Below are 23509 nucleotides of genomic sequence, written 5' to 3' on the forward strand. Positions count from 1 at the left end.
TCTGGAACACAAACAGTCTCGAGGTAATTTTCTGTCTGAGCCAGTCTGGGGCTTACGCAAGTGCTGGTGTTTGTTTCCTTGGTTTTAATTTCCTGCAAAGAAAAGCTTTTGTGTTGCTCTCGACAAGATGCCTGTGCCTGTGTCTCCGGCGTCGGCTGCTCCATCAGGCCACGTGGGTCTCGAGGAAAATCGACCCTAACAATACCCGTTCTTGTGTAATTGAAGTCTGTGGGTGGGAATTGAGAGTCCTGCTCAGTCACGTCCCTCCATCAGCACTGTTAGGCTGTTCCTTGAGGTATCAGGTGGCTTCTCTTGCCCATGTTTCGTCCTGCATTTGGGACAGACTGGGAGCAACTCGGACTCTTTGTCCTGTTAGCAAAATCATTCCTCTGTTAAACATTTAGAGGCAGAGGTTGTGTGTGAGGATTCACACATCCCTTTCTGTATCAGCTAACCACAAAGAACCAGTACTGGGTCACTCACTGCTGGCTGTTGGAGAGAGCAGCATGCATCCTGCACAGCAAAGAGTTAATTTTCCGATGGCCATTGCTCCCAGCAGCCATCAGCGTTGTGCCTTTGCAGGGTTTGATTCGAGGAGGGGGTGGGGGTATGATGTAATGTGAGCAACTCCTGGGGCTCTGGTAGGAGGCTGTGCAAAAATAAACTCATCTGCATTCATTTCTCTCCCCAGCTTGGATGCGCAGGTTCGGTTTACCTGGAGGAGTTGCTGTCATACCTTATAAATAAAACCAGGGTTGTTTTGCTAACCAGGGAAGACGACAGGGTTGGTGGGGCTGGGGGGCAGAAGGGAGCCAAAAGGTCAGTGCTGGAAGCTGCACCCCACCAGGACAGCAGTGGTGTGAATACAGTGCAAAATGAGCTTTGTATCCCATTGCTGGGAGCAGGCTTGTCTCCAGGTGGGGAGTGTGTGTGTATAAGGAGAAATGGGTAGCAGTTGTCTACCACTGAATGATAAGCATTGGAAAGTGAAATATTAACCTAACACCTATCTCCCTCCGGGAAAGTAGCCCCTTCTGTACAGGCTTGTACAACTGCACTCCTGGATTTGTGACTGTCCAAATTGCCACTGAGCAGCAAACAAATACTTGCACAAGTTCACAGAAGCTTTTACGGAAGAGGGGAGGAATGATATTGAAAAGATGCATAAGCTGCAGGTAGGAAGAATTTTGTATTGAAAATATGTGCTGAGGAGCTCCAGCTGTAGCACCTCATCCACAGACCTGGAGCACTGCAGGGAGGAAGGGACCCACATGTCCAAGTTGGAAGGGCATCTGTCAAAATCTACATCTCTTAGGTCCAAGCCAGCAGGGCAGAGTGCAGCAGGAGAGCTTCATCCCCTGCTCTGTTCTTCACCTCCTCAGAAGTCAGCTGCGCTTTAATTCTGGCTCTGCTTTCTTGATCTGTACACTGAGCACGGGGCAGAAATGCAGCCCATGATGACAGAGGCCTGGGGTGCAGAGAACAGCCTGTCCCTCTAAGAGCAAAGTGTTAAAATCACTCTTGCAGCCCCCCGGTGCTTCAGTGACCAGGACAAGCTGGGGAGCCAGCAAATGCCCTGAGGTGCTAATAGCAAAGCACATCAGAAGCTTTCTTTTCCCTGTTTGCAGTGCCTTGATTAGCTTTCAATTAGATCATTCACAAGCTCTCAGGCTTCTCTTTTAACAGGTACAGGAGATGTCTTCCCAAATATAATGGTCCCTTGGTTGTGGTGGGGGGACATGAACTCACAGCATGCTTCTTGCCTCTGCTTCTTGAAGTCAGAAAACTTGGCAGGCAGTTTTAGCCTGGATTTGCTGGCTTTTTGCATTCGTGACAGGCTTCAGCAACAAGATTAATTTTATTTTAGCTCTTCCTTAGGAATGAGCTTTTCAGGTTCCTGCGTTTCAGGCAGCAGAGAGATCCTGAGCAGCTTACATTGGGTAAAAGTCACTGGTTTGTCTCTTCAGCCCCAGTGGTGTGCCAGGCCTATCGGATTGCTGGAACTAGCCCAAATTCCTGTCTGCACCCTTAATTGGGAAACGGGGATGGGATGAGCATGGGACTCCAGAGGTGTAAATAGATCAGTCAGCCACATGGCGTCATCTCTGCTCTGTACAAATGCAGCTGAGGACGTGCTGAGCAGAAAGAATAAGTTTAATTAGCACATACTCCTTCCCAGGCTCTGGAATCAGTGTGAATACATTGCCACATCTGCTGCTCTTAACGGGCTAGCGAGTCAACTTTCCAGGAAGGTGCCACCCCTCAGCATCTCCCTGCTCTCCACACAGACTGTGTCCATGTCAGCAGGATGGATCCCTCTGGCATCTGCTGAGAAAGGGATGCGCGTGTTCCTGGGTAGGCAAAGAGAAGCAGCAACACTGTCATCCTCCACCATCCCAGGGCACGGACATTGAGCCTGGGATGTCTTTGTGTAACTGTACCATGAATGGTAAAAATACACTGCTTTCCTCATCTTTGAGTATGACATCTCCAGTGCTGTCAGAAAGGGCTTCCTACTTCATGCAGTTACATGGCAGATCTGTAACAGTGGAGAGGCTGTGCAGTGGCATTCCCTCCCTGCAAACTTCTTACAAAGGCCTTGCAGGAGAGCTGCTTGAGTGTAGAAATGGTTGTGCTGTACAGGAGAGTGGATGGGGCTGCTTAGAAAAAGTATGTTCTTTACCTAGAATTTCCCAGCTGATCTGAAAATTCACAATACTCACATGTCCCTGTGAATGGTGTATGGAGCCAGTGGAGCATCAGTGTAGCTGAGCTGACACAGGTTCTCTGGTAGCTCCCGAGGTGGCTGGAAATACTCAGCATTAAATCACTTGATGTCTCTCGTTAGGAGCTATTTCTCTCTCTTTCTGAACAGGGCTTGAAGAAATGCCCTGGGTGACCTCAGTGCTCTCTGAAGCAGGTTTTTTACTCTCCGAGTTTTTATCAAGCAAAAGTGGGATGAATGTGTTTGTAATTTCCCTCCGGTAAAGGGCTTGGAGAACTCCCTTGCTTGTGAGTAATAACAGTAGCTTCTGTGAGACGGACATGGGACCTGGGGTCACCGTGTGTAATTCCCTGTGAATGTAATTTGTCCTATTCGCATGAACAGTCTGAAATTCAAACTGGTTATTACACTGTATAGGGTTTGAATTGAACTATCAGGAAAACATGAGGAAATTGCACTGGGTATGTTCGCCCATTCTGATGTAAACCCATACATTGCTTTAAGATGTAGTTAATCCAGAATTGGAAGAAAACCTGTAGCAGCAGACAAGGACCAGTATAAGATAAATTCCAGGCGAGAAATGAGGGGAGATGGCTGCGTTGCTTGACGTTACTGTAGGAGCCCTTCTGGGAGGTGATTTTGGGTGAGCTGGTCCATACTGGATGCTGTATGAGTGTTGGCTGCTCAGAGCTTAGGGAGGGAGACTTGGACAGGCTCTGGGTGCTTGTTTTTCCTGAGAGTGCTTTCTTGTTTGCTTCTTTCTTGTGTTTGTCTTTCATTCCCTCTGTCTCTCTGCTTGTCTGTCTTTTACAGTCATGACAGTGGAAAGCGAGAGACCTTTGCCTTTCAAACCTACCTGAATATCCCTGCAATAGCACTAGCACCAACAGCTTCCTCCGACAGTGATAAAGGAAGAATGCTCAGAGGCCAGAGCAAAACTTCCCATTCTCACCCTGTTTTCAGACACTGAAATCTTTGCCACACTCCCTCTTTGGCTGGAAATTTTCCATGCTGCTTGTTCTGATTTTTGCATTAACTGTGAAATTCTTCAGTTGTGAGATGTACATAAACCTCAGCTAAATAGAGCAGCTGTTTCTTGAGAGCAAGATTTGGAAGAAATAGGGGGGGTTGTACACACTTTATACATAGGAAACTGAGGCACAGAAACATTGAGGTTAAATATATAAAATGTCAAGCTGTCATTTCCTCAGTGCAGAGTATTGGAGTTTATGAACCTAATGATGTTCTTTTGACAGTTTTCTGAGTGGGATAATACCTAAATAGGAGAATGAGATGACAGGTTTCACAGCTTCCCTGTTGAGGGAGTTCGGAATAAAACCTCCTCAGTTTTGCATTCTCTGTTGGGAGAAAATGTCAAAAATAGAGAAGCACCCAGTTAGGTGAGGTTCCCTGGCCAGGGGTCCAGCCCTGCAGAGGTGCCCAGGCATCCCATCAGGAAGAAATTGGGTGACATGGTTTAATGTGAGGTGTCCCTGCCCATGGCAGGGGGGTTGGAACTCGATGATCTTAAGGTCCTTTCCAACCCTAACTATTCTATGGTTCTATGATTCTAAATTTGGGATGCACAAAGAAGAGCAATAAAAGAGACAAAAATTGAAGTTTAATGGTCTACTGTGATCCTGGAGAAACCTGCTGTCCCATTTGCTGGTAGCACTTGGTATCTAATGAACATTTGGAGCTCTCAGTGCTTTAGAAGTTCCTGATGTGCTGCTGTGTGAGATGTCTCACTGCTCGTGTCCCAGCGCATGCTGGGGGGCAGAGGTGTGATGCTGGAGGTGATGTGCACCTTGTGTCATGCTGTCAGGGCTGTCTTCTGTGCCTGCTTCTGCACCCATTATTAGAACTGGCTGTCCAGAGAGGTGATAGATTGCCCCATCCCTGCAAACATTCAAAGCTAGTTTGGATGGGTCTTTGAGTAACCTGATCTACTTGAAGATACCTCTGCTTATGGCAGAGGGGTTGGACAAGATGGCCTTGAAAGGTCCTTTCCAACTCAAACCAGTCTTTGTTTCTATGATCACCTCTGGTGTTGCCCTCTGCAGAGGGCGGCAGCCGACCAAACCATTAGCATCAATGGAAAAAATTGCAAAAGCTGCTTTGTTGTGAGCACACCAACCTCTTCCCAAGACGTGCTGGAGCTCATTGGCATGTGAGATGATTTCAGCTGAATCAGAGCTGTGGGATTTTCTTCCTTCTCTTGCGCACAAAAGCATTAACTTTTTGGCCCTAATCACCATGTTTCCTAACGCACAGCCAGGCGGGGTGCTTTCATCTTGCCGGGCTATTGTGCTTAGATAAGTCCCTCGGTGTGGGATTGCTCTGTGGCACTTGAATCCAGCCGACACCAAGCACTTTCTGCCTGGCAGCCACCTCACACCACAATGAAAATTGCTCATGGGGCTTGTTTAGGATTTGTGTGGCAGCAAAAGTCTTTGCTTCCAGTGATTAAGCGTGAAGCTGGCAGTGTCTGTGTTTTGGGGCAGAAAGAAAGGGTATTTGTATTTCTCTGAAAGGTCATGATTTGCGTTGTAACATCCCCAAGATGTTTTTTGCTGCCCTGCTGATGTCCCTGTGGGGGAAGCTCAGCGCTGGATCACTTTGCCTTGTCTTTGAGGCAGAGCAAAGCGAGAAACAGGTCATCCTGCAGGAATAACCCTTGTGCTTCCAGAGTAGTGAGCCTGGGACACATAGAGCTGGCATTGGACCAGCTCCAGAGCTCTTTCTGGCACACTAGAGAATCTGATGAATGACATCTTTACCCTGCTTTATCCCTTTTTGCACAGCTCTCTGGAAGTGAGAGAAACAGTACTCCGTTTCCTAACATTAAAGGAATGTTTAGTTAGCTCAGTTACTCAAAAGGAATCAGGTTCAGGTTGTTGTCTTCCTCCCACTCTCCCCTCCAGATTTTGAGTTTATGTGGCCAAAATGTCACAAGGATATGAAGTTCCTAAAGCAGTTTCTGAGCAGAGACATCCAGTTAAACACATGCACTCTATCAGACATCAGAGAAACCACAGCAGTGGGTGCTGAAGACCTGCCCTGGGCAGCCCAGCTCCCCATCAGCCCGTGGATGCTTGTCCCGTCACACACTGTTCTGTGAGTGCCCAGTGGCATCTCCAGCTCGTCCTCGGTGACTGTGTGATAAAGCCAACAGAGAAGTCAGGAAGATGCCCCAGCTTTGGATCGGGCTTTATGATCTGTGATAATCCCTTACTTTATTACAAGAGGGGATTTGAAAACTGCAGAGCAATCAAAAGCTTCCACTGGGCAGTGGGAAGAGAACCCTTCAATAAACATAAAAATCCTATTAAAAATATTTGTATATATATATAAACTGTGCTGCCACATAAAGGCATTGGCGACAGCTCTCCCAATTTATCATGGATTTTGCAGTTGGCAGCGCTTTTATTTTTAATGCTCGACCCGTGGAGTCCTGCTGCTGCCAGAGCCTTTGCCTCTATCTTTTTAATACAAGCAGGACTGTTGCTGACATTTTTGCAGAGGGAGGCTATAAAAGGTGAAATAAGTCCAGTGCAAGGGAACTATAGCCAGAAGGGTGGTCAAACAATCCACAGGATGTTTTAAACATCATTATTTTTTAACGTTTGGAGTTAGCCATGGCTGCAAACATAAGTCTCTAATGATGAATTGAATGAGCAATTGGTTCATTCAGAGTACCAGAACAACTCAAGGAGTAGTACATCACCCAGAGTACTCTGCTAGAACACAGAAATATGCGAGCTGAGTGAGGATGAGTGCTAAGGAGATGATCCAACATGCGGCACCAAAAACCAAACCAGCTGAGTGCCTTCATTTCTCTCCAGGCTCTTCAAGAAATGCATCATATATCTGCAGTTTCACTTGGAAGCTAATAGGAGTCATCAGCTGCAATCACCATTAAGTTGGAATGAGGGCCACAGAGAACAGCTCACAGGGTATCCTTTTTGGAGGAAGGGAATAAGCCCCTGGTTGGCAGTGCTTTGCACAGCCGTGATCCAGTTATCAGTGTGGGTAGGTGAGATGCATTTCTGCTACAGAACTGTGCATTTTCCCCTTCACTGTAACCCTTTTATGAGACATTTGAACGCATTTAAATTAGGTACAGAAAGGGGATAAAAAGTTCTGATGGTGCTGTACATTCTCAGAGCGTGTGCATATTTCCCAGTGCTCTTCCAGAGGGGGGAGGACTCTCTCCCAGTGCTTTGCTCCTGGTGTACAGGATGTGGGAGATGGAGGGGTCCCCAGGGTGGAAAATGGAGACAGAAAAACGTGCAGACCCACACCATTGGGATGACTCTTTGGTCAGGACTGTCAACTGGGAGATTGTCCATCCCTGCTTTCTGTAACCATAAAAGCTTGCAGAGACCCATGAGCTGGAAGCTCATCATCTGGCCAGCATCCTCCCAAAGGTATTTTAAGAGTGCCACGTGGAGCACCAGCTCACAGTACTTACAGCATTTTGTAACACTCCAGCAGCAGCAATTCAATCCTTGTTTGGGTTTTGGCCAATGTTTGTTGTCCTCCCTGGAAATGGTATTGATTATTTGAGCTCAGGAGCCAATTATGGCCAATACGATACTCAGCACCTCACATCCGAGGATGAGGTGGGCCATGGATTCTGCTTTGCTTCAGCTCTACCTGCCACGTGGGCCAGTGAGGCTTTTAAATCACCCATGGTGTGAATAAACAGTTTAACTCATGCCTTAAACCTTATCTGACATGTGTTTTTTGGGTTTGGTTTGAGTAGGAACTGGCATTGATTTAATATTTCCCTTGGGGGGTCCTATGTCCCACATGGCATCTGTGTGTCTGCTTGGTGGCACTGCAGATTGCATACAGCAGGGAGAATTTTGCATGAGAGAAAATGGAGAGTGGTACCATGGGCTGTTGGAGCCCACCAGCAGTTGGTACCTGGTGTTGCACTGCCAGGCAAGTTGAGTTCTGTTCTTGGGCTATCAAGGTGATCACCTCTTGTGTAGGTTGATGGGGCTCCATAGCAGCTCTGGGGCATCAGGAGCTCTGCTCTCGTGCAGGGAAGTAGTGGCAATGGTGGGTTTGGTGGGTCGGTACTGAAACATGGGTGATTCTTCATTTTGCTCTTTATTTACTACCTTATTCTGCCTCCCTGTGTCTGTGTTAATGTTATGCTTGGTGTTTTCAGCTCTCCTTGGGTTTACTGCATTTAACAGCTTCCTGGGCAAAGCACCTTCCTACGTGGCTTATTTGATGCTATTTAGATGAATTTGTTGAGCTTATGGCTTGGGTTTGTTTCATTAAAATTTGGGTTGTACTTTTCCATCTGGCTGCCTAGTGGAAACAGTGTCCAAAATCAGTATTTCAGTCACTTCTGTTTTTTGCAGACTGGTTTTTGCATTCTATAAGTTAATTGAATGATGAGAAGCAGGTTACTTAAGCAAATGCAATGGCCCCTGTCACACTTCATATGGCCTGTTAAACACATAAAACCGAACACGATCAACACTTTCCAGTAATTACAAATGCAGTGGGCAAATCAGCCTTCCTACCCCCTGTGGATGAGGTTGATGAGGTCTTCTCAGGACATCTCCTCCAGTCCCACTGTTAGCAAAGTGAAATGTGATAATGCCTCCGTCCACTGTGAAATACTGCATCTTCTGCCATGTCCCTGACCCTGAATAGTATTGAAACTGGTATTTAATGAACTGCAGCCAGAGCCACGTCACCCGTACAAAGCAGGAACATCATCTGCTCTGTTTATAAAGAGGGAAATGAGCTGTGATATCTTGCTGCTGGTAGCGAATCATTATGGACCTCCTTGAGCAAGTCCAGAGGAGGCCATGGAGATGCTGCAAGGGCTGGAGCCACTGTGCTCTGGAGCCAGGCTGAGAGAGCTGAGCTGGTTCAGCCTGGAGAAGAGAAGGCTCCTGAAGGGGAGACCTTAGAGCAGCTCCAGTGCCTAAAGGGGGTGCAGGAAACCTGGAGAGGGGCTTTGGCCAAGGGCCTGTAGGGACAGGCCAAGGGGAATGGCTTTAACCTGACAGAGGGGAGACTGAGATGAGCTCTTAGGCAGAAGCTCTTCCCTGTGAGGGTGCTGAGGCGCTGGCACAGGGTGCCCAGAGAAGCTGTGGCTGCCCCATCCCGGGCAGTGTTCAAGGCCAGGTTGGACACAGGGGCTTGGAGCAAGCTGCTCTAGTGGAAGGGGTCCCTGCCTGTGGCAGCGGTTTGGAGCTGGATGAGTTTTGAGGTCCCTTCCAACCCAAACCAATCTGTAAATCTATGATGAGCAGACGATGTGCTCACTGTGAGTGTCCAGGTTGGTGAGCACCGGAACCCGGAGCACACGGAGCTGCACGTGCATCCTGTGCACTGACTGGGATGGCCGTGCTGCCAGAGGCTTTTGGGGATGAGGTTGCAGAGAGGAAAGGTGTCACTTGACCTTTCCATGATGTCGTTGCCTGGCTGCTTTAATGGCTTTGGGATGTGGGAAATGGAAGTGTAAATACCAATGATGTGCAGGTTGCCTCGCCTGCACCTGCCCACTCCACGCTGCCAGGGAGCAAGTACATGTCCAAAGAAGGAGCACATCTGGGCTTTTTTTCCTTCTTATTTATTTCACAGGCAAGGAGCAGAGGTGAGAATAAAGGAAAAAAAAGATGTCAGCTGCTTATTAGATCAGCAGCAGTTGTTTTGAGCCCTGGCTCCTCCATGCCAATTGATGTAGTATGCTTTGTTTTAGGGGTGCTTTTCTGATGCAAAGGGCGGTCTCATCAGAAAACGGTATTTTGCCTCAATAATATTCTGCAAGCAACTTGCACTGGTCTCTCTGAGGTAACATGGTGTTGATTCATGCACAAACTTACCCCCTCTCCCTGGTGTCTAGTTTTCATTCCATGTAAGCTGTGATTATTCAGTAAAAAAGAAACATTGGTCTATGAAGATAAACATCAAAATGCAGAACCCTCAGTGTCCCCACTGTTTGCAGTGTGTTTGCTCAGGGTTATTTTCATGGCACACACAATTGAGGTTATTGAGGAGAGCAAAATGAATAGTATTTGTTATTCAGTTCATTTTGGGTTTTCAGCGCTGTCATTGTCTCACAGCAGTGGTGCCTGGGGATTCAGAGGGGGTGAGGTTAGGAATTTATTACATGGTGTCTGGAGCTGTACAGAAACAGCTCCCAGAGGTCTTGCTGAAAGGGAAGGAAAGGAGAAAAACTGTATGGGTGAGCCAGGAGTGGGTGGACAGAGTAGGACACGTGGGGATGGAGACATGAAGTCACTTGCCTACAGCACCAGGGCACTGACTGCGAGAGCAGCAGTGCTGGGATTTGTGCTTGGGACTGCTGGGCTGCATCTAACCTCTAAGCAGAGTGTATAGGTTTCTGCTGGGACCTCCGCTGTGTCCTTACTGGCTGGATCTGCATCTGAGGTCAGGTTCCTTATGCTGAGTAGTTTTAACTGGGATTATGCATTTGTGAATCTGGATCTGGATCTGCCCTGTTTGTTTCTGTAATTTGCCAAACCAAAATCCAAAGTCCAGAAAAACTTAGAGAAGCTTATGCCTTCATTCCAGAGTCTGCACCTGGTTTTATTGACTGTTAATACGTTAAGGTTTCTTTAAAACAGTTAATAATTTGTATTAAATGGTTAAGCTGCACATTTTTAACTACTTAATAGACTAGAAGCAAATGGAATGGAAGTGGGGTTATTCTTAAAAAGATTTCCATTATCTCTGTACATGGTCACCTTGATCTCTGGGGTGTATGTTAGACCATCCATCCTTTACAGAGCTGTGAGGCTCTTGACTTCTGCTCTAGAGATGGAGGCAGCACCCCACAGATGCATAGGGTCCATGCTTCGCATCTCCAAAGTCTTGGGCTAGTGCTCAGTCTGCTCTGTCAGCCTCCATTTCAAGTCCATTTCAAGGAGAATAAAATCTGGGTTTAGAGCAGGAGAAAGGGAACAAAAGAGACCAGAAAAACTCAAAGAAAGTATTTGGAGAAATCATGTGATAAAAGAGATTTGAGTTAAGTTAAAGACCTCAGGCTGTTGCCACATGGGGAAATCAGCAGTGCTGGTCACCAGCATCTGGGCTAGTTGCTGAGGCGCGTGCAGTGTGTTGTCCTTGAAAATCTGTATGACTCCTGCAGTGGAAGCTGATGCAGTTGGTGTATCTAAAACACAGCACGGTACCATCCTGTGAAGCAGTGTGGGAAGCCCAGGAGGCTGGCTGGAATAGCCGTGTGGGAACCCCAGTGGGCTCATCTCATTCATTGCACTGGGGTCTGTGCTAACCGCATACGAACCAGAATGTGGACCTGGCTATCTGCCTCTAAACCAAACCTCTGTCCTGCCCCGCTGTCTCTTTGCAGAGCTTCCTTCCTCAGAACACTTGAGCGTGGCTGATGCAACATGGCTTGCCCTCAACGTGGTGTCTGGTGGAGGTGGCTTCTCCGGCTCCCAGCCCATCGGAGTGACCAAAATTGCCAAGTCAGTAATAGCACCGCTAGCTGACCAAAACATCTCAGTGTTCATGCTCTCCACCTATCAGACGGACTTCATCCTGGTAAGAGGACATGAGAGGACCAGGCAGAGTTACCTACCACCAGTTGAAAGTTCCATTGAGCAGTTTTAATGACATTTCTGGGAACAAGTTGTTTGAGGAGCACCAGAAGTACCAAAGTTGACTTTCCCCAGAGCTCTGTGCCATGTAGTTAGGCTCTCTGGCATCTCAGGAGATATTCCCATGGGATGATGACATTGCAGTGTTCAAGGCCAGGTTGGACAGAGCCTTGGGCGACATGGTCTAGTGTGAGATGTCCCTGCCCATGGCAGGGGGTTGGAACTGGATGGGCCTTAAGGTCCCTTTGAGCACAGACCATTCTGTGGTTCTATGATTATATTATTCTATGATAAAAAGCACTGTGGTGCTTAATACTGTTGATATATCTCCAGATATGCTTCTCTAGAGACACATCCAGGTGGTGTTTATCCTTACACCCCTGCTGGCTCAAGCAGGAGTGATGTGTCCACTTTTCTGTGCCCTGAGAGCACATACCCTTCACTGCAGTGTATTCTCACTTCTGGTGCACACTACCGTGAGATAATTCTGTTGTCAACTTCAGGTACGTGAGCGAGACCTGCCCTTCGTGATGCACACACTGGCTGCTGAGTTCACCATCCTCAGAGTAGTGAATGGGGAGACAGTGGCTGCTGATGACCTTGGGATAACAAATGGATTTGTCAAACCAAAACTAGGTAAGGACCAGCATGGGCTCAGCTTGCCAGGGAGTTGGTCTCCCTGACACATAGGGGTGAAAGTCTGCCTCCTACCTCCCTTCAACATTTTGATGAGTGATTTTCCTGTTATAAGATAATAAACTATCTTTGCACACACCTGCGTCTGTTTCAGTTCAACCAAGGATTTGAGTAGGTGCTTAACTTTCTGAGCGGTGCTGATGAGCTTTGCTTGAATTTGAGCCTTGTAATGCTGGTTTCACATCTCTGGAGGAGACATGCCTTTAACCTTTCTACAGGTTAAAGTGCAATTCATTTTAATTGCAAGATTAACATTATGTGTAGCCCATATTTCCATGTTTCATTATTTCAGTTGAAAATGGCTTATATAAATGCTTGTTTTAAGTATTGCAGTGATGTACAGAGAATATTATTCAACTTTCACACTTGAGTACCAGTCAGGATCAAGGCTACAATGAGCCCAGGTCTGTACAGAATGTAAGGATGTTTCCAGTCTAGAGGAAAAAGCATCAGGAAAAGGACACAGTCAGGAAAAAGAACTACTTAAATCCATATGTTTACCTACACACCTGCCTGTAGTTTTATGCCCATAACCAAACAAAGCAGAGCTCAGTTATTATGAAGTGCCACTCAGCCTCGTCACTCTATAGCTATAAATCATATTGTTTAAGAAAATGAGCCTGGTGCAAAACGTGTGAAGGAAGGGCACAGCGAAACACACATTGATAATGCACAGGTATGCAGTGTGCTGTGTTCTGTTCAGTAGCTGCATGCCTAAATACTGGCTGCTTCTCAGCCCATGGCTGCAGTGTGTTTACCAAGCTGCTGCATGGCATCTGGTTTTGAATTTTTGTAGATATTATGGCAAAATAGGCCCCCAAAAAGGAGGGAGACGAGAGTGTACTGCCAGAAATGCCTTCCATAGCTCTGTCTTTTAAATGGCAGAAGCCTGAGTTTATTTCTACCTTTCAGTTTGTGTTGGCACCTCCTTTAGCTTACCCTTGTCTGATGTGGATGCATCTGATGGCCTTAGAGCCCGTATGAGCAGGGAGCTGACCTGTGCCCCATGCAGGGCAGGGTATTCAGGATGATATTACCCTATACCCCAGGGAGAACACCACAGGAACAGGTTATCCCCAGGTTCCTCAGTCCCTGTCTGAGAGCCAGGAGGACTTCAGCAAATAAGAACTTCCTTACAAATGCTGTCAGCTTTCTCTGTGGCCACTGCCGGTGCATGGATAATGTCTGGTGGAACGTGAACCTGCTGCAGCTGTGGCTTCATAGCTGTGTGTGTCTGTGTGTCTCTTTCAGTTCAGAGGCCTGTCATTCATCCCCTTTCCAGTCCAAGTAATATGTTCTGCGTCACCAGCCTGGATCCAGATACCCTTCCCACTGTTGCTACACTACTAATGGATGTCATGTTTTACTCCAATGGGTAGGTCCCAGCAGGGAGACAGGTTCCTAGGGGGAGGTGTTTGGAGGCACAAATGCACATTGCTCTACCAGGATGCCTAGGGATCTGCTGTGGCCTTATGCTGTGGCAGTTCTCAGCTCCTAGGGAGGGAAGTTTCACAGCCTCAAGAAGGTTGTCCTGAGAGGTGGAAGCCAAATAAGACACTGAAGGTGCCCAAAGACATCTGCTGGGTTTGGAAAGCTGAGTCTTTTCAGATTTAAGCTAAGAGCAGCAATGTGATCAATGTGCTGTATATCCACGTATGACCAGGGGATGTACAGCTGCCTGGGCTGCTGCCCACTGGGGCTTGTGGCTCCTGGTCCACAGCCTCCTGCGAGAGGAGGGATAGGAGAGTTTTGTCACTTGTGGGGACTGGCACTGTGTTCCTCAGCAAAATCCATGTGACAGGACACAGTGTCACTTCCCCAAGTCAGTGTATGAACATTCCTGGTGGTGTCACTGGCTATATATTTGCTTTAAAAAGCTTCCTTTGCTCTTCTAGCCACAGTTAATAATGTTGTCTTCTGTTTCTTCAGAGTAAAAGAATCAGTGGTGGGCAATGAAGACTCGGGACACATTCGCTTTTTCTCCTTTTCTCTCATCGAGGGTTACATCTCCTTGGTCATGGATGTCCAGACACAGCAGAGGTGAGCTTTGGTCTTGGGGTCTTATGGACCCCAGAAAAGCACCTGGTAGGTTTTCAAAGGAGCGGGAAGCAGCTTAAGCTCTTCCATGTTAATTCTTGGAAGCCTCATTGCATGTGTGTGATGTGCCTGTACATTCTGTGTCACTTTTCTAAGTAAGGTCTGGCATGTCCCAGCTCCTGAATTTTGGGCTTATCTGTCCAAGCCCTCAGTGAAATGACAAGCCACTATAATATAGAGTTATCTCAGTTTTGAAAGAGGAATCCTGCAGCAAAGTGATTTTGACATTTTATTCCATTGTTCATTAGTTGTGCTTTTAAGAGCAAACCCAAGAAAATCTGGTGTTTGTGGTTGAATATTTACTGCTAAAGGCCAAAAGCAGGGTGGGGATGTCAGCGATGCTGTCCTCCCACTTTGCTTTTACACATGGCTGGGCTCAGAGGCTCCTTGTGATGATAATGTACTGAGTCACCCCTGTGCAGCCAGAGCCCAGGACTCATTTGTCTGGCAGGGAAAAAATCAGCTTGGGAGCAAAGATCAGCCTGTGTCTGTGTGTGTACTTCTGCAGCTTCACATCGCAGAAGTCTCTGAGGTCTGGAGGCCAGACGGGATGCTGCACTGAGATGCAGTGCATAAATTTGCTCTTGACACACAGTGCAGTGGTTGGGTTTGATTCTTGCCTGCCCTAGGGACTTGTTTTGCAAACTATTAATTGCCCTCTTGAAAATTTCTTTGACCTTAATAGGAGCAAAGCTCCGTCTGCCTTCAAGAGAGGCTCGACAGAGTGGCAGCCTGCAGCCTGGTGCTTGGAGAACTCTGTCACAGACTGCCTGCTTAACCCTGGGCAAGTCTCTTAGCTGCTGGTCTTCTTAACCCTGCTAAGAAATGGGATCTCAGCAGGAATCAAACAGGGATGGTATGCAAAAAGGCACTGGTGATGCTCAGACACAAAAACAGTGGTCACCATTCACATTCCGAAGAGAGTCGGTGTGGAAACATACTCTGTCCCTAGGTGTTTCTAAATGCAGCTCAAGTCAAGCCTTCAGATTAAGAGTCTTGACATTTGTAAAGCTGGGGCATGGCCTGTTTCGTAGAGATCTTTTCCTGTGCCTCTCTGGGTGCCTCTGCACACCTCCAGCATCAGATGCTGATGGACCACAGGACATCTGGAGGGGCAGGCAGGTGCATCTGTCCCTCTTGCCTTGAGTTTTCTCAGTTTCACTGAGCTGCTGCTGCTGTTGCTGGCTTCCAGCAGTGCAGGGATACAGGAACAGCAGCATCCCCTCAGGCAGAATTTGACACACTGCTGTGTTTTAATTGCCATGTTTGGTATTTCTTTTCTTTTACAGATTTCCTAATAATTTGTTGTTTACAAGTGCATCTGGCGAGCTCTGGAAGATGGTGCGGATTGGTGGGCAGCCTCTTGGCTTTGGTAGGTAGACATCTGGGGAATCAGTTGGTGCATAGGTAGTCATTCGCCTCAGGGCCTTCAAGAATGATGGAAAAATCCATCTGAGGCTGAGGCTTTTTAAGAGCATCTTAACATGACTTTGCAAGCTGAGATTTTCAAACAGGAGGAGTCTGACTCCTACCTAATAAGTCAGACTTCTAAATATACTTTGGAAAGTGCTACATGCTTGACAGCTCCATCTAAATTACGTTCATCTGCTGGACTTGGGAAGTAGCTGCAGCTGCGTCTCTGTTTAAAGAGAAAAAGTGGACAAAAAGATGGCATGGGAATGTGTTGCAGATTACAGAAATCAGTGGGCAGAAGGCACTGTCATGCTCCAGTGCGCTCCTTGGGCAACTCTGGCTTTAGTAGATGTAGTACAGATTTATAGCAGTCCAAGTGGGAGTCCTATTCATAGACCTGTTTCACATCCAGTGCTGCAAGCATTTTCTCTACTCAAAAGAATATTGGACCTAAGTAGCACAGAACAAATGCTTTAAGCCTGCAGAAGTGTCCTTGTTGTATTTATGTCCCTTGTCATTTTAAGGAGTCCAGTGTGAATATTGCTACAATGCCTGATGTTCAGGAAACACTAGGTCTCCTTCCCATGGTCTCTGAAGCAGTTACAAAATACAGGCTTCAAGAGCATGTCTGAAAAATGCTTGGCCAAGTTTTATATTTAATTGCAGCTTCTACACCAGCCAGCCGAAAGGTGCAAGGAGGAAATTTCCATGCACCTTCTCTTCATGCATCTTAGATGCAAAATATGAAGAAATGGCACATTGTATGTCACCTATGGGACATCAGGACACCCACCAGTCCCCTAAGTATGCAGTGTTTAAATATGTTAGCTTACAATCAAGCTGAAATGTTCCATTTGGATCAGTGAAACTCAGATGTCATGTGGAAACAATGTACCATTGATCTGCAGTGAGCAGGACAGATTTAATTGGCGTGAAGTCCTGTCTTGGGTTGTGGTGGTCTACAGTCCAGGAACCATGTGTCCAGGCCAACCAGCAGGTCAGCATCTCTTCTCTCAGAGATGCAGGGCAAAGCATTTCATAGCAATTAAAGAGAAAAGTGGAGGTTAAGGTATATGAGACTGGTTTTGGTGCCTCCTTCCTAAACATTATTGGTGTCCCTGCCCATGGCAGGGGGGTTGGAACTAGACAATCTTAAGGTCCTTTCGAACCCTAACTATTCTGTGATTCTATGATTATTAATTGCCTTTCTTTGGACCTTTGAAAATCATTCCAGTCCTAATGTTTGTGCCTCTGGGGGACTTACATTTCTCTGTAACAAAAAGAAGGCAATAAAATTAAATGTGCATTGTATCATGGTGGCCCAAAGAGCCTGATTCTGTGAGAAACAACATATAAAATCAGAGATCCCTTCTGGTTGGCATTTGTGAAGACAAACTCCTCTCTGTATAGGCGTGAAGCTGGTGAGACCCAAGAGTTCTGCGAGATACTCAGGTGCCATTCACACGATGATTGATTTTTATTTCCTCCACAGATGAATGTGGAATTGTTGCTCAGATTTCTGAGCCTTTGGCCGCAGCTGACATCCCAGCCTACTACATCAGTACTTTTAAGTTTGATCACGCATTGGTGAGTATCAAGACAGCTTCTTTGGAATAGGGGAGATATTTCCCCTGGGAGAAAATTTATGATGAGAACATCATTTCCCATCTGGAGAGCTTATTGGAGTGCCTTTGCCCTCACGTAGCTCAGCAAATATCTCTCCCCAGCCTCCTGGCTGTCACTGCCCTGGGTCAGAGGCTTCTGAACCAAAGCCAGCCCTACCCCAAGGCAAAGCCATGCTAGGTAGAGAGTGTCATAGTGTCATTCTTGCAAAAGGCTGGTCTCAGTCTTTAAAGACCTACAGCAGTGGAGACCTCCTGACCTCCCTGAGCACTCTGCCACTGTACCACTATGTTTTATTAGAAGCAGACACAAGCCCTCTTCTTTTCCTGCATATGTAGTCAGAGGCTTCAGGCTCTCAGGTGGGTGCTTCTGTGTGGGGGGACTTTTTGGAGAGTCTCCCAGTAGCAAACCCCTGCCTTCATCTCATGAAGGTTAGGGCTTGCATGGCCCCTAACCTTTGTGTTTTGAGACCCATCTGATGAGCTCAGCTGATCTTGCCTCATCCTCCTTGTGGGCGTTTCATAAATAGCAGTAATTGTCAGCACCTCAAGGGGAGGCGATTTTGAAGCAGAGAAGGATGTTGCTGCGTTTGTTCTTTTGAGTGCCCACAAGCAGTTGCAGCACAGTCATCAGCATGAGGGTCTTGCCATTCATACAGGGCTCTCTTCTCCTTTATCCTGGTGGATATTTTACCATCTAGGCCTATCTCTGCTCTTCCTTTGGCTGTATAGGACACCCTCAAAAATGAGGCATTTCCCTGGAAAGGGAAAATTGCTATGTCTGGAGCCACAAACAGGATGGCATTTGACTTGGAGCCCATTTCCTTAGTCCTGAGGGAGGGAGCCAGTAGTCCATGTGCTAACAAAGCCAGCAACACAGGGCTCCTTTGTGCTTTGGGGTTTTTTTCCCTAAATTTGCACTTCATTGCATTATGCTTCTCCTTTTATGGCTGTACATTCACTGCTCAGGCCTTCCTTTTGACCTGTAGAAACCCCAGTGAGTTCAAGGCGGGTTTTTTCAGCTAATCACTTTGGTTTTTCACAGTTGGTGTGAACCATTTGCAGACTATAGGTCATGTGTGTAAAGAGTAAAAGTAAATATTATTCCAGATAGCAAAGGTCAAAGTGTTACATGTGTTTGTCTTCTTTTCTTGAATATTAACTGTGCTGATAAGATAAGCTAATAAAACACCATTTTAAAATCAATACTGTTAGCTTTGCCTCGCATTCCTACCTGTTGTTGTGGCCCCAGGTGCATGCTTCCTGCCCAGAGCACAAGGTGCAGGGTGCTTTCAGTTGTCAAGCAGTATCTGGAGAGCTAAGCCCTGTTGGTTCAAACAGATATTTCACTTACAACTTGTGCCCTGCAATTGTGATGACTCTGCAGGCAGCTCCGCCTTTGAAAAGTGGCTCATCCTGCTACATTGAGCCCAGCAGATGCCTGTCTCCCAGCAGCTGGCAGGGTATTATTTGGGTGATGCACTGAGGTCTGCAGCTCTTCCTTACTCAAATCAGTGTTTTAGCATTTTCCTTGCTCCTTGCTGTTTTCTTTTTGTATGGTTTTGAAAGCCTTTTCATCTGGACAGTGCCATTCAAGCTGTTAAATCTTTCCACTGTGTGGAAGGTGCATTTCAAGCCCTCCTTGGCTTGACTTTGCTCCAGGCGTGGTTCCTAGGCTGTGTGCATGCTGGCTGTAGATTGGGTTTGTTGGCCAAGAGCCTGACCTAGATTTTGTCTTGTTTTCCCTAACTTTGCCACCCAAACAGCTTGACTTCTAGTGACATTTGTAAAGGTCTAAGTGCATCTTGAATCCTTTCTCTACATCCTCCCTTTCTTAAAGGTTGTTCAGTATTTATTGTAAAATACTTAGACTACTTTATAAAAGCTTTTCTTCCCTTTGACCTCATCTTTTTTTTTTTTTTCCTGTGCATCTTAAGGTGTTTTTTGTTGCTTAATTTTTATTTGACCTGGATGTTAATACTCATGTCTTCTTGCAATGCTGTAGCTGTAGAAGTTTGACTTGGAAATCCCAACCTATGCTTGAGAAGAAATCCATTTGGGAGACAGTGGTGGGATGGGAACCTCCAGCTCTCTGGTGTGTCTTCTCTGTACAATCAGGTCGGGATGGAGAGAGCTGTGGTTTCCAGCTCCCTCTAGAGAGAGCAAGTGAGAAGAGTCCCTTTTCCAGGTGCTCTGTTCTCTCTGCCTCATGATCAGAGGTATCTTGCTCTTCTTCACCAGCATTTTGTATCTAACAAGGCTGAAGTAACGTCTGGGACATAGTTTGGAGCTTTACTTTTCACTTTGTGGTAGATGCTTTGATCTATCCTCTAGCTGACAAGGGAAGCATCTTGCACCAGCTGCCTTGGGATAGGGACCTTTTCTAAGGGGCAGGGAAGGTAGGACTTCTCCACTGGTGACCAATTAGGATGTGTCCTACAAATCGGAACTGTTCACACATCTGTCCTGGAGAAAATCCAGTCCAAATATTGGTGGTATGATCAGTACCATTTCCTCAGCATTAAGGGAGTCAAGCATTTTGCTGTGAATGAAGGGTCAGGATCATTGTATTAAAGATGGGTCCATGCAGGTCAAAGGCAGTTGGCCAGAACTGGCCGGTTCTGCTTATTGCTTACTCCTGCTTCTGCACTGCACTGAAGGAGCACAAGGGAAACCCACTGATCATCCACTGGGGCTGGCTAAGAAAATGTGGCTTACAAAATTGACTCCTGTGTCTTACTATCTTCTGGAGAGTCAGAGTCATATGGCTTCTTCCACTGCAGTGTTCAATGTACTGGGAAAATAATGGAGGGGAGGCAGCGGAGAGTCCTGTCTCAATGTCTCTTCCCTGCAGTGGTGGAGGTTTGCTGGGGCTTTCTTCCTAACCCAGAAGAATTTGCTGTGTAGTGGTTTTAAGATTCTTTCCTTCCTTTCCCGCCTGACTTGTGTTCACACATCATTAGTTAGCTGCTCCTATTCCATCTTTCCATTGGAAAAAAGAGCATTTTTCATGTTATTTTCTCATGGGTTTTCCCCCCATTTCTGTTAAGAGCCTTGCAGAAAATCACAGTCCCATTGTATTTCCACTGTCTGAGCTCTGGAGGGTGTCCAGTGAATCCAGGTATTGTACTCCTGGCCAAGGACTCAAATACCTCACAGAGGCTCCTTCTTCAACTTAATGTGAATTATTCTGGCTTCTTGCAGCAGCTTACAGGCTGTTTATTTTTCCCTCAGCCCCCTTTCCACTTTCCAAGAGCTGTTAGCCTGTCCCCTGATTGCCATCTTTGAGTTTATATAATGTCAGATGCCTCTTTTCTGTCTGATGTAACTCTATTTGTGATTCTTTTATACCAGTGACACTTGCTCTAACATCTTTTGTATCTTGTGATGAAAGAGTTTTTTCTTGCAGTAAGTGTGAAAAGACACCCAGTAATAATTCTGTATATGGACTTCTATGGTTAAGTCTATCAAGACTGGGTAAGAGAGCTCAGGTGTTACACCACACCAAATGAACCCCCCACCACAAGCAGGTGGACAGTTCTCTTCTTTTGATGGACATATTATCCTGTCACCACACTTATGGGGCCCAAACCTGTAGGATGCCTCAGAGAGCATCATGGAGCCCTTAGGCATCAGCACGGACACCTTGCATGAGGGAGCTCCTGTCATACAAATGCTTTATGAACAAAAGGAGGGGAAAGGAGGAGAAGGAAAGGAAAACCCCCAAACAGTTGCCTCCCCACCAACACCCACCATGCAGACAGCAAACCAGCCAGATCTCAGAGTGTTTTCTCCTAGGGGTACCATGGGTTAATGCTTTTGAACCAGACGGTGTCTCTTGCAGGTGGAGTCCTTTCCCAGTGGATTTCAGGTGTACAAGAGCAACGTACCTGGCTCCTTGGGACTCTTCTGCCTCTTCTCTTGCTCCTTTCTGTGTCATCCCTGCCTGGCTTTTGCTAGAGCATGACTTTTCTTTCTGGTTTCTTGCAGGTACCTGAAGAAAATATAAACGGTGTGGTCAATGCACTCCAAGTCAGTCAAGCTGAAAAGCATTAGAAATCTTCTGAGCTGGTTCCAGATGCTTTTTATTATTATTATAATTATTATTATTATTATAATTATTATTATTATTCTTTTTTTCTCACAGTATTTCTTGAAAAATCTGATTCCAGAGAGTGACATGAAAAGAGACTGTGGAAGGTTGAGCAGAAACAGCTCCAATAAGCCTTGGTTTTAATTATTATTATTGTTATTTTATTAAATTTATGAATGAGGGGCAGGAGGAAGGGGAGGTGAGATGCTTTCCTGACGTTCCTCTCCAAGGTGAAGTGTAACCTGCCCGTGTTCTCGGGGTGGAAGGAGCTGCCTGGGGACACAGTCTACCCCCATGGGCGCTCTGCTCGGCTGGGGTGGACGAGCCCTTGCTCAGAGAGAGCTCTGAGAACCTTAAACCTAACGACATGTGGAATTAAACAGAAAAGATGTTGCGTAGTGCTGGCTTGTCTCCTCGCATCAGACTTCCTGAGGACTGTTCCTTATTGCCTGCGTTGAGATAGGGATGGGAATCGGGTTCTGTTTCCCCTGACAAAACTATTTGGTGTTGGAAAAGGGGAAGGTATCCGGTTGTTTGGATCTTCCCCTTTTCCCTGTGTTCCTGCAGTCAAAGCCTGGCTGCTCCGGGAAAGCGTGGGCAGGGGGAGCATTGCTCTGATCCACCTTCAGGTGGGGACACTGAGACTTCTGTCTGCATTGAAACGTGGCCATTTTAGCTCAGATTTCCCCCGTCACCCTCCCCTTTCCCCCAGTGTCCTCCTGCCATGTCCTCTGCTCCAGGACAGCTGCTGTGCCCTCATCCTCACATCAGACCCATCCCCTTGTCCCCCAGGGCCAGCAAGACAAGGGAGGCATCTTTCCTTCTGTCTCCTCAGGCTTTTTCCCATCCACTTTGTACACAGGCACATGAAGGATTGCCTGGGGTCCCTGGGTATCTCCTGCACATCCTGGGCCACCTCAGCCAAGAGATGCAGCAGGTTGTCCCCACCAGGGCCAGGAAGGTGCCCAAGCCCTGCTGGGACTCTCCATCACCACCTCTTCATCAGCTCCTTCATCACCAGGGTGGGGTCTTGACTCCCAGGGGTTCTCTTCTTTGAAAACAGAATGATGCTGAAAGTGTGTAAAACCCAAGGCATTTCCCTCTGGTCCTGTCAGGGGAAGGTGATGTGGGCTTTACAGTGGGGCAGCAGGAGGGTGTTCGCTCCTGACCTGCACCAAAGCTGTGGGCCAGCAGGAGCCAGGCATTGAGGCCCATGGTGGTACCCACCTCTGAATGGCACCCACAGCCACAAACACCACCATGAAGGACAGCAGGGACTTTTGCTGGGAGAGCAGGCATCACCCAAGTTGTAGGTACCAGTGGTCTGCATCATGCTGTGACCATACAGTGAGGGGTGGTGGAAAGGAGAAATCATCTGCAGAGGTGTCTGCTTTCACAGTTAGGAGCCCAAGTGTATCTTGCTTTTCTCGAGTTCTTCCCATTTCGTTTTTGACGTGAAGAAATTGAAGGTCTTGCAGTTCTAATGAAAGCTTTCCAGCTTTGCCTAAGAGACAGCCTCCAGCATGGTTTTCCTGAGGCCATGTCTTGCAGATTTAAGCCAGGCTTTTGCATTGATCTGGAGGCAGTAAGCAAGCACCTGAGACCATGCCACAGGCATGGGTTATACTGGTGTGTAGGTCATGCAGACAGGTTTATACTGGTGTGTAGGACACGCAGATTCATACACTGGCTCACAGCTTGCTGTTTAGTTGTGCATTCATGGTGCTGGAGGTCTGAGCTTAACATTAGTGGTTTCTGGTGCTGCTGAGCGCAGACCCTGAGTTTCAGATCTGATTTTTCATTGGTAGGATGTTGTGTAGCAGCTAGGCAGGGAATTGAGCATCCACAGGAAAAAGCATGGGTGACTTTCCTTTGTAGGCCCCAAGGTAAAGCAGCCCTGCTGAGGAACACTTAGGCACATGTTTAATACTTTGCTGAATTGTATGTTTTGCTGTTCCTTTGCATGGGTTTTTGGTCTTGCCCCATGATCCTCACTCTGGATTTCTGGAGTAAAGGTTTATTCCAGGTGTGGCACCACGTGTCTCTGGATGCTTGCTTAGAAAGATGCTTTGATCTCCCACCACATGCCATAAGGATGCAAGGGTTCCTCCTTGGGGTGGCAGGTTGGGGTGTTTGTGGGACTGCGCAGGAGAGCAGATACCAGCACATGGGCTGGTGTACAGCTGCTGAGCTGCCAGCCAGACTTTCTGGTTGGCGGAGTTAATCCTGAGCTTGCCTTGTG

At 47.0% G+C, this 23509-nt stretch overlaps 1 protein-coding gene across 1 annotated transcript in view; it reads left to right on the plus strand.

Annotated features, from left to right (window-relative positions):
* The window catches only part of CASTOR2 (cytosolic arginine sensor for mTORC1 subunit 2), a 113544-nt gene extending 91919 nt beyond the window's left edge, over positions 1–21625 (plus strand). The window contains exons 3-9 of the mRNA XM_080629918.1: positions 11097–11290; positions 11850–11982; positions 13294–13417; positions 13972–14082; positions 15429–15511; positions 17045–17139; positions 21165–21625. Coding sequence (XP_080486044.1) covers positions 11097–11290; positions 11850–11982; positions 13294–13417; positions 13972–14082; positions 15429–15511; positions 17045–17139; positions 21165–21230 — 806 coding nt within the window. The 3' untranslated portion in view covers positions 21231–21625. The remainder of the gene's footprint in view (positions 1–11096; positions 11291–11849; positions 11983–13293; positions 13418–13971; positions 14083–15428; positions 15512–17044; positions 17140–21164) is intronic.
* The last annotated feature ends 1884 nt before the right edge of the window (positions 21626–23509 follow it).

Source organism: Psittacula echo (assembly GCF_963264785.1).
Source record: "Psittacula echo genome assembly, chromosome: 15".
NCBI lineage: Eukaryota > Metazoa > Chordata > Aves > Psittaciformes > Psittacidae > Psittacula > Psittacula echo.